This window comes from Panthera pardus, unplaced genomic scaffold, assembly GCF_024362965.1.
Source record: "Panthera pardus isolate Hobbes unplaced genomic scaffold, ASM2436296v1 HiC_scaffold_13, whole genome shotgun sequence".
Taxonomy (NCBI): Eukaryota; Metazoa; Chordata; class Mammalia; order Carnivora; family Felidae; genus Panthera; species Panthera pardus.
In genome coordinates this window covers 197,882,997-197,896,408 of record NW_026526688.1, presented here as the reverse complement: position 1 = coordinate 197,896,408, position 13,412 = coordinate 197,882,997, and the positions used below count along the sequence as shown (strand labels likewise).

The window sequence follows — 13,412 nt, the reverse complement described above, 5'->3', positions numbered from 1 at the left end:
TAAGGACATCAACATCATTGCTTTCGCACATCGGTGTCCCCCTGCTGCAAAATGACTTTTGGAGCGAAGACTCACCCCCACCCCCCACAACAAGTCCTGAAGGCCACCAGCGGATGATATGTTATCATCAGCCGAAGTACAATGCCATCAGTGGCCTGTGCCTCACGACACATGCTTTGTGGTTCACAAGGCAACTTGCCATATACCTTTGCTTTTATCCCCTGCTGTCTCTTCTCTGCCTGACCTGACCTCAACCTGCATCTCCCTGGGAGCAGCGAGGGGGCCAGGAGGGACTGCCCCAGAGTCACCAGAACAGGGACAGATAAGGAAACCAGGACTGACCAATTTCTCTTTCACCGAATCACTTTCTTTGGAATCTGTGGAGTCCTGTTCGCTGACCGTCATGGCTTATTTGTCAGATTTTGGACTGGATTTCCTTGTTCCTGAGAAAGAGAAAAAAGGAAGGAGTCATTAGGCGCTTGCTGTCACTGATGGGTAATTAGGGGAGGCGGCCCAGATGAGGGGGCATGGTGAGGACACCACGGGGGTGCCCGGCTCCCCCGGAGACCTAAGCAGCTCTGTGCTCCTCTCTGGACTCGGTGTCTCCATCTGTGAGATGGTTGTGTTGAACTACCTCCGTGTTTGCCACACTTGCCACGTTGCTTATTGGATACAGGCCCCTCCCCAGAACATTCTCATTCAGACAGCCATTCTCATGGTAGGGCACATCTTGGAAATACCAAAGTTTCTGTTCCCAAGATGTGAAAATAAAAGCAGTGTAAGTCAAAACCAAGTGCCAATCTCCCCTGTCAAACTGGAAACAGTTCACCAAAATTGTAACAGGATCACTGGCAGGACAGACCTTGAAAACTATGCAGCTTTCCTGGAGTTTGGAAATAGGTTTCTAGAGGCATAAAAATATTTAGGCCCTTTGGGCCAACTACTCCATCTATAAAAAGTTATCCTAAAGCAGCGAAAAAGAACGTGCACAAAGAGTCCAGCCTGAGACCTTCACTACAGCATTTTTCATGTTAAAAAATGGTATTCACGGGGCGCCTGGGTGGCTCAGTCGGTTAAGCGTCCGACTTCGGCTCAGGTCACGATCTCACAGTCTGTGAGTTCGAGCCCCGCGTCAGGCTCTGGGGTGATGGCTCAGAGCCTGGAGCCTGCTTCCGATTCTGTGTCTCCCTCTCTCTCTGCCCCTCCCCCATTCATGCTCTGTCTCTCTCTGTCTCAAAAATAAACAAAAACGTTAAAAAAAAAATGGTATTCACAAGAGAAAAAAAAAAGCCAGCAGGGAAGTTTAAATAAGTTATGGTACATCCATATATGGAAACTCATGTAGCGATTAAAAACTGTGTTAAAGAACGTTTCATGTCAGGGTGCCTGGGTGGCTCAGTCGGTTAAGCGTCCAACTCTTGATTTCGGCTCAGGTCATGATCTCATGGTTCATGGGATAAGGCCCCACATCAAGCTCTGCGCTGACAGCATGGAGCCTGCTTGGGATTCTCGATCTCTCCCTCTCTCTGCCCCTCCTCCCCTTAAAATAAATAAACATTTTATAAAAGAACATTTAGGGGTGTGTGGGTAGGGCATCTGACTTCAGCTCAGGTCTTGATCTCACAGCTCATGGGTTCGAGCCCCGCATCGGGCTCTGTGCTGACAGCTCAGAGCCTGGAGCCTGCTTTGGATTCTGTGTCTCCCTCTCTCTCTGCCCCTCCCCTGCTCGAGCTCTGTTTTGCTCTCAAAAATAAATAAACTCTTTAAAAAATTGTTTTAAGTTTATTTACTTATTTTGAGAGAGAGACAGAGACAGCACAAGTGGGAGAGGGAGCGAGAAACCCAAGCAGGCTCCATGCTGTCAGCTTAGAGCCTGATGTGGGACTCGACCCCACAAAACGCGAGATCGTGACCTGAGCTGAAACCGAGAGTCGGACGCTTAACCGACCGAGCCACCCAGGCACCCCTAAAAAAATTGTTTTAAAGGTTTAAAAATTTTAAAAAAGAATATTTAATGTCATGGGAAAATGCTCATAATCTTCCTTGACAAACAGAGGAAGATATATTAAAGTCTGTCCACCAGTTAACGTTGAAACTAGATGTACTTAGGAATAGACGCGTGCTCTTAAAGGATGTATGTACTTAAACTGTGCCCGTGCGTTCTTTAATATGAAATTCAAGGTTTCAAAATATTTGTACATCACGTTGTTCATTCAGCAGGTATTCATTAAGCCCCTAATGCCCAGGTAAAAGCAAGACAGACTTTGGCCTGCCCTGATGGAGCCTGCACTCTAGGAGACTGTACAGCCTGTTCCTGGGGCACACGGAAGGCGAGCGGCCTGGCCCAGCACAGGACAGGAGAGCAGGAGGGGACTGGGCCGCAGAGGGGAGCGGAGGACAAATCACATATTTATGTGCAGAGAAAATAGACTCCCTGGAGGCGGCAAGAGAGACAGCAGTTTCCCCTCGGCCGCCGTCTTTTAGCCCATTTTTATCTGGTGTGTTTTCCTAGACTTCTCCGATTTTTGACACTGAAAAAAAAAAATTTCTATAACTAGAAAAGCAAGTTTTAAAAGTTGCTTTAAGTTTAAAAAAATGTTTCTGTTTTGATGGAGTCCTTAAGGTGTTGGGTAGCCAAGGAGACATAAGCAATACAATTCTGGAAAAATATCCAGTCCTTGTAGGATGACGGGCTCTGCGATCCAGATGTCATCTGAGCCGGTCTGACGAGGATGTTGGTTGGCAGGCTTCCATAGTCAACACTCGAGTGTGACATCCGAGGCCCTCCCCTGACAAGGGCCACACACTCAGCACACGCTCAGGGACCGTCCAGCCCACTGGACCTCCATTTCCAGGCCATTCTTGTGTTCCCTGGACTGTCCCTGATCCTAGAATGCCTTTCCTCCTTCCCATGCACAGAAGGAAGTGATTCCGAGCTCCCAGAAGGAACAGTCAGTCAAGCGGAGGTGAGCCTTGAAGGTGAGATTCTGTGCCCACCTGCCCAGCACAAGGCCAAAGGCAGACAGCTTGCACCCCAGGCAGTATGGAGCCATGAGTTCAAATCGCAGCTCAATAGCTTACTGGCTGTGTGACTTGGGGAAAGTCACTTAACCTCTCTGGGCCTCTGTTTCTACATGTCAAGTAACGAATAATAACAGGACACATCTCATCGGGCGTTTGTGAAGATTAAATGACTCAATGTGTATGAAGCACATAGTAAATGCTAAATGGCATCATCATCATCATCCCCGGACTCCCAGCAAATGGCCTCTGTGGAGCACTGATGAGGCATTTCATTTGTAAGGGCCTCATGGAACAACATTCTGAGATGGTGTCTTAGAACTGGTTACGAGAGGGGGAACCATTGGGCATGCGAGCAGAGAGCCCTAAACTGCTTCAAAAGAATCCTCTAAGGCTTAAATGGAATCGTGAATAAATATAACACCGATATCCGCTCTGCGTGAAGTTCCAAACATGCCAGCTCCCTATCTTTTCGGTCCGCAGTAATAATACAAAACGTGCTGCTGTTCGAATCTAACACTCTGGTGTCCACTCGTGTGGCCATGCCAGTTCTTAGAAGGTCAAACGACCGCAGCCATTGGTGAACAGCCACATCCCAAGCCCCCAGAGTGCCCACCTGCCACAACCCAGCAGCTACAGAGTTAACGTCTACCAAAACCGAGCCCCAGGACTCTGTTCCTGGCAATCTGATTGCCCTCCACCTAGGTTGTCCCTGGGGTTAAATGTTTAGAAAATCACCTCGCTGCCGATAAGAAAACCTTCGCGGTCGCCATGTGTCTGTCGCTAGGGTCAACCATGTTAGAAATAAAGTAAGCAAGCCTTAGGGAAGTATCTTTACCCACCCAACCTGTCACAGAGGGTGGGTCTGAGCCCAGACAGCTTCTGGTCAAATCCTCACTCGTGAGCCTGGGTTGGCTGGAAAGACAGAGGCAAAGAAAAGGCGCTGTTGACATCCGTAGACCGCAGAATGTCAGCGGACGGCCCAGGTGGACTTGTTCTCCTAAAGCTGGGGGTCACCTCCCTTGAAATGCCTGCAGGTGCTGCTATTCAGCCTGCCACACGAGCCCAGTGGTGCCAACCAGCACCTGCCTCACAGCTCTGAACAGGAAATGCCACATACTTCCTATTCCCCCCACGTTTTGATTGAGCAACATTTGGCTAGGGCTTTATTCTTTATTTTCAGGGTTAATTCTCTGCTGACTTTGGCATGGAGCTAAAGCTAACCCTAAAACAACATCCTGAAAAGGAATGTGGAAGATAGAGCAGCTTTGAGAGAGAGAGAGGAGGAGAGAGAAGGAGAGAGACAGAGAGGAAGGAAGGCAGGAGATAACTGGGTTATCAGCCATTGGAATAATTGCCTTAGCCATGATCACTCATTATCCATTACATTTTATAGCAGCATTCATCAAACCCCACGCTAAGCACTTTATGTGCATTTTCTCACTTAATCTTCACCTAAATTGATGTTCAAATCCCTGACTTTTCAATTCCCTTATTCCAGCTGCTCTCCGAGAGTCTTAGAAATTCTTGAAATCCTCCCCAAAGCTGGTCCATGTCTGTGAACATAACCCACCTGGTTTCTGGAGCCCCCCTTGCCTGTTACGGTCTAAAGAACAAACAGAATACGCTTCATAGATAAATCAGCTCCCCCCATATAATCAGATATAAGCCTGGGAAATTGTGAAAGAAAGCAGCACTAATGATTACACGGCATCCAGCTATTACTATAAACATTCCTTAATGTCTATCCCCACGAGAGGTAAATGATTAACAGCAAACTATTGATGGCAAGCTCGGCTTATTAAAAACATGCCAGGGGGTCAACAAGTTCTGGACCAGAGTCAAAGGCAGAGGTGTTCTGGCACAGCCACTGTTGAGTATCGGGCTGACCTTCTTGCGTGTCCGATGGCTTCCTGCTAATCCGAGGATATGACCAGCGCAGGATCTGCCCAGGCCATGGTGAGGGTTAAGTGACATGACACATGACAGCTGTAAAGCAGGACACGAATGGTGCACGTCGATCGGGTTCTAAGCCCAAATGGGCAAGACGAAAAGTTTATTCTTGCTACTCTGTCAATGTCAGACTATAATCAGCCCCGGGAGAAATACAAGAGAGCCATCAACTCTGAAATGCTGCACCGGTGGTCACTGCTGTTGGTGGTGGTTTACGAATGCCACAACGTCCCCCCGACCTGTCCCGGTAGCTCGAAAGAGATGCCCACGTGTGAGCCCTACTCTATCTTCAGGACTATGAGGTAAACGGAGGGCTGGAGCAGCAGAGGGGTGTGAGGAGAAGAAGTGAGGAATGCAAGAGCATGGCTGAGCGGCTCGGGGCCAGATCCAAGCTCAGCCAAGGGCACCAGGGCCTCCTCCTGACCAGTTCACAGAGAGAGCTGAGGGCATGGGGAGTGCGGAACGGTTCTGAGGTGAATCATAGAAAGATGGCGCCTGGGAGTCCTACCCACCACGGAAAAGGGACTCCGTGCCTGGTTCAGGCATATGCTTGGACCCTGGGAGGTAGCACCGTTCGGGGAACTTGGAAAAGCCCTTCTGATTCCCTTGGCATCAACTCCGAGCACCCGGGCAGCCTTCTCATGGCTAACCCCATTTCCCCAGTTTCCCAACCTTGATGTTGACAAAACAGTGGACTGGAGAACGGGAAGAAACCACCTGATCCCCAAGAAGCACCTACCCCAGGTGCCTTTATCAACCAACCTCCAGTGTCCGACCCAACCTGCCCATCAGGAAGACGACATTTCTGTGCCCGGGGTGATTTCAGCTGTGCTCAAGGAAATGCAGACACACCTGGGCAACGCAATGGCTCCCCTGGAGTTTTCAAAGCTTCCACAATTATCCATTTGGTGACCAACCCTTCCTTTTCCCAATCAGTCACCTGACCTCTCTCTTGACATGTTTTTAGCTGTGGCAAATCATTCTCAGAACCAGGATTATTCAACCATTAGTTTAGCAGCGTCTAGGTGGATAGTATAATACGATGACTAAGCCTGGGATTTCGTGTCAGACCTCCACCCCCAGCCTGCCCCTCCCCAGCCATGTCACACAGCACAAGTCACCTGTCTGCCAAGTGGGGATAAGGGAGTACTTGTCTCAAGGTCATGTCATATAGACCAAACGAGATGTTGCCCTTGGAAATACCCGCCATGTAGCAAGCACCCAGTGAATATTCACTATGGCTATTGTTTTGGCAAGTCTCTTTCTTGATCACTATTTTTATTCTTTCTTATTTATTTATTTATTTATTTATTCTTTTTCAAGTGTTTTATGGAGCACCTACTATGTGGCCCACATAGTGCTGGAACCCGAGAAGGCTGCAAAGAAGGGCTAAACCTGTTACTTCCATTGGGGTAATTCACAATTGAGTTGGAAGGATGAGCCAATGGACGATACCCGCATTTAGTAAGCACCTACTGTGTGCCGGGCACTGGTTAGGCAAAGCCTCATTTAGTCCCGAGAGCAGCCACTAAGCTTTAGTTATCTCCATTCTGTGGCCGAGCGTACCGGGATCCCACAGGTCACCCCACTTGCCTGAAGCACCATGACTTATGGATGAGGACTGACGTTTAAAGCAAGACAACCCACTCCGCACCACTCTCCCCACCATGTTACCGTTCACTGCTGCTCTGTGGGAAGGCCCCCCACCCCCCACCAAAATCAACAAGCCCATCAGAGCGAGCCTCGGGATCTTGCTGTCAGACACGCTTCTCTTTTCACTTCCTGGCCATGCGTGGCTGTGCAGCATCCAGAAAGACTTCCCACTTGGGAGGCTCTGCCATGGTGGGTCTTGTGGGCACATCCCTCTTGTCAAGGGTCTTCTTTCAGCCATTATCCCGTTTTCCTTCGCCATCATCAAGTTCTCCTTCTCCGTCAGATCGCTTCAGGCCATACACAAGGGTGTCTCCATGCCATCAATTTAAAAAAGGAGCTCGAAAGGAAGACGTGTTGGCGAAGATGTGGAGAAGCTGGGGCCCTCCTACATTGCCAGTGGGAATGTAAACTGGTTTAGCCACTGTGGAAGACAGTCGGGCGGTTTCTCCAAGAGTAAACATAGAATCACCTTCTGCCCCAGCAACGCTCCTCCTGGGTACAGACCCAAGCGAACTGGAAACAGGTGTTCAAATAAACCTTGAACACGAACACTCACAGCAGTGCTCCTTATGGCAGTTTGTAGTGTGGACACAGTCCAAATGCCCATTAGTTAATGAATGGATAAAGAGTTAGGGTCTCCCATATAATGGATTGTTATTACTCAGACATAAAAAGGAATGAAGTCCTGACACACGTTTACAGTACGGAAGAACCTCGAAACCCTTATGCTGGGGTTAAAACGCTGGACACAAACAGTTACGTGTTTTCTGATTCCAGTTAAATGGAATGTCCGGGGGGTCGGGGGGCCCCTGGGTGGCTCAGTCGGTGGAGCGTCCGACTTCGGCTCAGGTCACGATCTCGCGGTGCGTGGGTTCAAGCCCCGCGTCGGGCTCTGTGCTGACAGCTCGGAGCCTGGAGCCTGTTTCGGATTCTGTGTCTCCCTCTCTCTCTCTGCCCCTCCCCTGCTTGTGCTCTCTCTCTCTCTCAAAAATAAACATTAAAATAAATAAATAAATAAGTAAATAGGATGTCCAGAAAACGCAAATCCGCAGAGGTTGAGAGCGGATCCGTGGTTGCTAGGGAACCGCTCTTTTACAGGTGAGGGGTTTGCTTTTGGGGAGATCAAGATGGTTTGGAGCTAGACAGAGGCGGTGTTGCACAACATTGTGAATGCGCTCAATGCCGCCTAACTGTTCACTTTAAAACGCTCCGTTTGAGGTTAAGTGAAGTTCACCTCAGTGGAAAACAAGACTTCCTTTGACTCCGTGACCTCCTGTTACCACCCCATTTCCTTGCTCTTTGTCACAGCTAAAGTGTCCCAAAGAGAATTCACGGTCTCTCCTTTGCCCTGCCCATTCTCGCTGGTGCAGAAGGCTTTTGACCCACCACCCCACCCAGCTTGCTCTTATTGAGGACATCAATCATCCAAAGTCACTAGTCAATTCCCTGTAACCTCCCAGCAGCTTTGGCGAAGGTGACCACTCCTCTTCCTTCTGGGTCCTTCTAGAAACTTCCTTGTCCTGGGGCACCTGGGTGGCTCCGTCGGTTAAGCTTCTGACTTTGGATCAGGTCATGATCTCACGGTTCGTGAGTTCGAGCCCCGCGTCAGGCTCTGTGCTGACAGCTCGGAACCTGGAGCCCGCTTCGGATTCTGTGTCTCCCTCTCTCTCTCTGCCCCTCCCCAACTCGTGCTCTGTCTCTGTCTCTCTCAAGAATAAATAAACATGAGAGAAACAAACAAACAAACAAACTTCCTTGTGCTGTCTTCCAGCCAACACGCTGGCCTGGTTTTCCTTCACCTGCTTCTTCCTTAGTCGGCTCAGCCGCTCTTCCTTGCCTGCGAGGCCGCTGATGACAGAACGTCCCAAGACTCAGCCCATTGGCCTCCTCACTGCTCTGCAAACTCATCCAGACTCGTCCATCCACAGCCTTCAAACCATCTGTATGATGCCGACTGCCCCGACCTACCCCTTTCGCTCGGACCTCTCCCCCGAGATCCAGACTCATGCGTCCACCTCCCCATCAGTGCTGACGCTTGGCTAAGCTTCTCAAGCCGAACAGGTCCCAAACTGAACTTCTGACGTCCCTGTCCAAATGCCCTCTTTGCTCCGGCCTCCCCGTCTCCCCTATTGCGGCCCCCATCCCAGTTCCTAGGCCAAAGAGCAAGACTCCCTCCTCCCTCTGACTTCCCTCCTGGTGCCTGTTGGAACCACGACATCTCTCGCCACGTCAGCTCTCAGTTACACCCGGGCAGATGGCGCATCTCTCCCCGGGGACACCAGGGACACGGCTTGCCACAGCCTCCAGACAGCTGCCCTCCTCACCAGACCCCCTCCATCCAGAGGTGGCCAAGGCGACTTCGTCCGCAAACACCCAGGCCGAGGGACCCTCCCTGCCCCGAGCCTCCGGTGTCTGTCCTAGATCGAGTCCTGACTTGCTGCTCCCTTCGCCCAGAGTCAGACTCCCCTCCTCGTTCCCCCATGTCACGCAGCGAGAGCACCTCCCGACCTGGGTTCCAATTCTGGTCCTGCTGCCGACCGACTGTGGGATTAAACAGGTCATGAGGTCCTTGGTGACCAGGCCCATGTCTGCCTCTCCAACGTTTCCCTCTGCTCTGTCCCTCCGCCTCCACAGGCCCCTCACCCTGGCTTCTCCTTTCCTCCCAAACACCCAAATTCCACCATCTCGGGGCCTTTGGACCTGCTGTTCCTTCTGCCCAGGGGTCCACCCTCAAACCACTTATGGCTCTTGTCCTGTGGGGTCTTCTCTCAAACGTTTCCTTAGAGATGCTCTCCCTCACCTCCCCGGCTGAACCGACCCTGATGAGGGAATGTAAGGCAAACTGAGGGCCATGCACAAGCTAGCCCCCCCTCCCCCCAGGTGGGAGTTATGTGACATTCCTCAGGCTTTCCCGGCTGCCCAAGAACAAAGGAAAGGGGAAGGCAAGAGGTTAACTGATAGAGATCACAGTCGTGCAGGACAGAGTCTCCATCCGTTTACAAATATCTTAGTTAATTATAAGGAAAAGGCAATCATATCAATAACCGAATCTCCAGAAACCTACAGATTCGGTTTCCTGGAGCCCCAACATCACCCTCCCCTCCACAGTGATGTGGGGAACAGAGGCAAGAAGGAAATGGCAGGTAAAATGAAACTTCCTTATAACCTGCAGCCCCTTGACAAATACTTGAGGCAAAGAGAGTATATCCTTTCCCCAGGAAACCCTACCGTCCTAATGTTAATGCCTTACTACAGGGAAAACAACCTTGGCTTGACCACAGCAATGCCTCCGGTGTCTCCTGAGTCCTCTTTAGCACATGAAAGTCCTTCTGGGGGCCTCCCTTTGACTTTACCTCCCCAACTCCATAGTATATAACCAGCCACTGTTCACAACCCAGTGTAGCTTTTCTGCCCATGGACCCTGTCCCCGTGCTCTCATAAAATCACCATTCTTGCACCAAAGACGTCTCAAGAATTCTTTCTTGGCGGTCGACTCCAGACCCTCACCACCCCAATACCCCATCAAACCCCACCCCGACCCCAAGTCTGCCTGCCTGCCTGTCTGTCCATCCCTCCCTTCCTCCTCTTCCTCTCTCCCTTCTCCTGCTCCTCTCTCTCCCTCCTTCCCTCTTTTTCTCTCTTCCATTACCTTTTATTTTCTTCCACATACTTACTACCTGAAGTTACCCTTTTTGTCTATTTGTTTTGGGGGCTCTTGTCTTTCCTCCCCTGCAGAATGCAACCCCATGGTGGGGGCGGGGGCGGGGGCAGGGACCTTGTCTTTTATCACTGCTGTTGTCCCAGTGCACGGAACAGAGTTCGGCACATAGTAGGCACGTAATGCATATTTGGTGACTAACTGACCAGAAAAGCCACAATGCCCGCTGAGCTCTCTCTTGCCCCCAGAAAACTCCCATAAGAGAGCTCAGCCTGGACTGGCTGCAGAGGGGCTCCTGCCAGCCTGGCCCCCCGGGGCCGACACGGAGCGACTCGAAGCGTTCTCTAGCCTGCGTCTCGTGGCGATGGCACTGAGCGTCCAGCAGCTGTGGGTCAGGGACCCTCCTAACCAGGCTGTTCTCTCACTGCCTGCTTCCCACGCTCTCTGTGTGTTTCCAGAACCCGGATGCACAGTCTCTCCGTTGATGCAGTCACAACCTTCCAGGGGCCACCTGTTACACAGCTTTTCTGCCCCAGTCCATGCCGGTATGTGACCAGCAATCACCCTTGTCCACTTGGCTCCTTCTAGCGGTTGCATCTGGGCCTCCCCACACTCGGCTCCCTTATCTGGAAGGTCCACCAGGAAGCCCCCAGGACTGGGCTGGTCCCGATGTGGACAGTTGATCCCCCAAATGAACCCTTCTTGATGAGAAAAGTCAGTGAACTCCAATGCAGCACCAGAGACGCTCTCAGAATCTGAGTCAGGGAAATAAGTCAGAGAGAGACAAATACCATAGGATTTCACTCATATGTGGAATTTAAGAAACAAAACAGATGACCACGGGGGAAGGGGAGGAAAAATAACATAAGATAAAAACAGAGAGGGAAGCAAACCATAAGAGACTCTTAACAACAGAGAACAAACGGAGGGTTGCTGGAGGGGAGGTGGGCGGGGGGATGGGCTAAGTGGGTGATGGGTACTAATGGGCATGAAGGAGGGCACTTGTCGGGATGAGCCCTGGGTGTCATAAGGAAATGATGAATCACTGGGTCCTACTCCTGAGACCAATACTCCACTGTCTGTTAACTCACTTGAAGTTTATTCTTTTAACGTTTATTTATTTTTGAGACAGAGAGAGACAGAGCATGAATGGGGGAGGGGCAGAGAGAGAGGGAGACACAGAACCGGAAGCAGGCTCCAGGCTCTGAGCCGTCAGCCCAGAGCCCGACGCGGGGCTCGAACTCACGGACTGTGAGATCGTGACCTGAGCCGAAGTCGGACGCTTAACCGACTGAGCCACCCAGGCGCCCCTAACTCACTTGAATTTAAATACATAAAAAAGTGGGAGAGTTGAGCCTTCACCGAAGACTAGAGCTAATTTTAAGTAATACACAACTTCTACACTCAAAACTAAAGGCAAACAAGGGGTTCCGTTTGTCACTGAGAATACTTCCGGAAGAAAACTGACAGGAGTGCTCTTTACTTTTATGAAAGTCAGAAATTAGGGTAGAGAACTTTAAAAAGAAAGAAAGAAAGAAAGAAAGAAAGAAAGAAAGAAAGAAAGAAAGCTCAAAGTTTAAAGAGGCTATCTCTGCTTATCACACGGTGGCTTGGTATCACTTTGGGTTTTACCAGAGCCCTCGTGGGACTGTTACAAGCCCTTTAAGAAGACCTCACAAACCCTTTAAGAAGAAGCATGGTCAGGGGGGTCCGGATGGCTCTGTCAGTTAAGCGTCCGACTTCAGCTCAGGTCATGATCTCACAATTCGTGAATTAGAACCCAGGGTCGGGCTCTGTGCTGACAGCTCACAGCCTGGAACCTGCTTCGGATTCTGTCTGTCTCTCTCTCTCTGCCCCTCCCCTGCATGCTCTCGCTCTCTCTCTCTCTCTCTCAAAAATAAACAATAAACATTAAAAAATTAAAAATAAAGAAATAAACATTAAAAAAAAAAAGAAGCATGGTCAGCCCCAGGCATGGTTTAATTACCACTGTGAAAGAAGTTTGAAATATCGACCTGTTTAAAAAAAAGGGGGGGGCGGAGCGGAATGTTCTAAGATACAAACCCTCGTCCTGGCTCACGGGTCTGGTTGAAGCTGAAGGAACAGGGCTCTGGCACCCACACAGTGACCCAGCTTGCCACCAGCCAGCAGTGTGACCTCAAGCTACTCACTTAACCTCTCTGAGCTCAACTTCCTTACCCGTAATCATAACCAGGACACCATGTCCCTCCGTGGAGATCAGTAACATGTGGACATAATACTCAGCACCTGAAACTTGTGCCTATTTTTAACACATCCAAGTTAATCATTTATGAAATGCAGCGAGTCTAAGCAAATATTTATACTTAGCTGTTCATTCAGAGTTTCTCCCAGGCTGGTGTTCAGCTCGAGCAGAGTTGACCAACGAGAACAACAGCCTTCGGCGGCCCGGAGCAGGTCTCCGTGAGCTTGCGTTCCCCAAGGAGACTCAGCATGTGGCTTCGATGTCAAAGGACAGGCTGTGGACCAGACACCGGTTGCTTGGATTTTCCTGAGACCCGGAAACGCTCGTCGGAGCTGCTCGCCGAGCCACTGCTTGGTTCTCTCCCGCGTCTCTGGCCGCCTTCCACATTCTTCTCCGGGGCCTCCTCCCCTTCCCCGTGCTTATTCCCTCTGCACTTGCTGCCTGGGCGGCTCTGCTCCCACCTGCCTGCTGATGACGCCCAGGTTCTACCCCAGCCCAGGTGTGCCACGTTCCTGGGCAGCCCACAGGACATGGGCACTTGGGTACTGAGAGGAACCTCAGAATTAAGTGACCAAATGACGCCGGTGGAGCGGCCGGGTCGGTCTCTAGCACGGCAAGTGCTCGGAGACAGTCGTGCGTCTGGAGCCAGGGCGGTCCCCCTGGGCTGGCTGAGCTCCCACACCTGCATGAATAATTATTATCTCAGACTTGCCAGGTCCCCAGCCTGCCGCCCTCCCTCCCGCCCTGTCCAAACCAGCTCCTCCACGGTCCTCCCGTCCCGGTCAGTGGCATCACCCTTCCCGGGAGGACCTGCTGTCCACACCCTTCTTCCTGGATGCAGAATCTGACCGCCTCCCATCAGATCTTGCTTCTCAGCCCTAGTCCGAGCGGTCTTGCCAGCCC

At 50.9% G+C, this 13,412-nt stretch overlaps 1 protein-coding gene across 3 annotated transcripts in view; it reads right to left on the bottom strand.

Annotated features, from left to right (window-relative positions):
- Positions 1-13,412, bottom strand: part of SLC2A9 (solute carrier family 2 member 9) — a 254,087-nt gene that overhangs the window by 219,038 nt on the left and 21,637 nt on the right. The window contains exons 1-2 of one of the 3 annotated variants that reach the window (XM_019453703.2): positions 12,636-13,207; positions 343-443 (exon numbers count right to left, since the gene is read on the bottom strand). In XM_019453703.2, the coding sequence (XP_019309248.2) occupies positions 343-405 (63 nt within the window). In that variant the 5' untranslated portion in view covers positions 406-443; positions 12,636-13,207. Of the gene's footprint in view, positions 1-342; positions 444-4,594; positions 4,743-12,635; positions 13,208-13,412 lie in introns of those variants that run through there. The other 2 variants (XM_019453702.2, XM_019453701.2) reach the window with 2 other exon arrangements.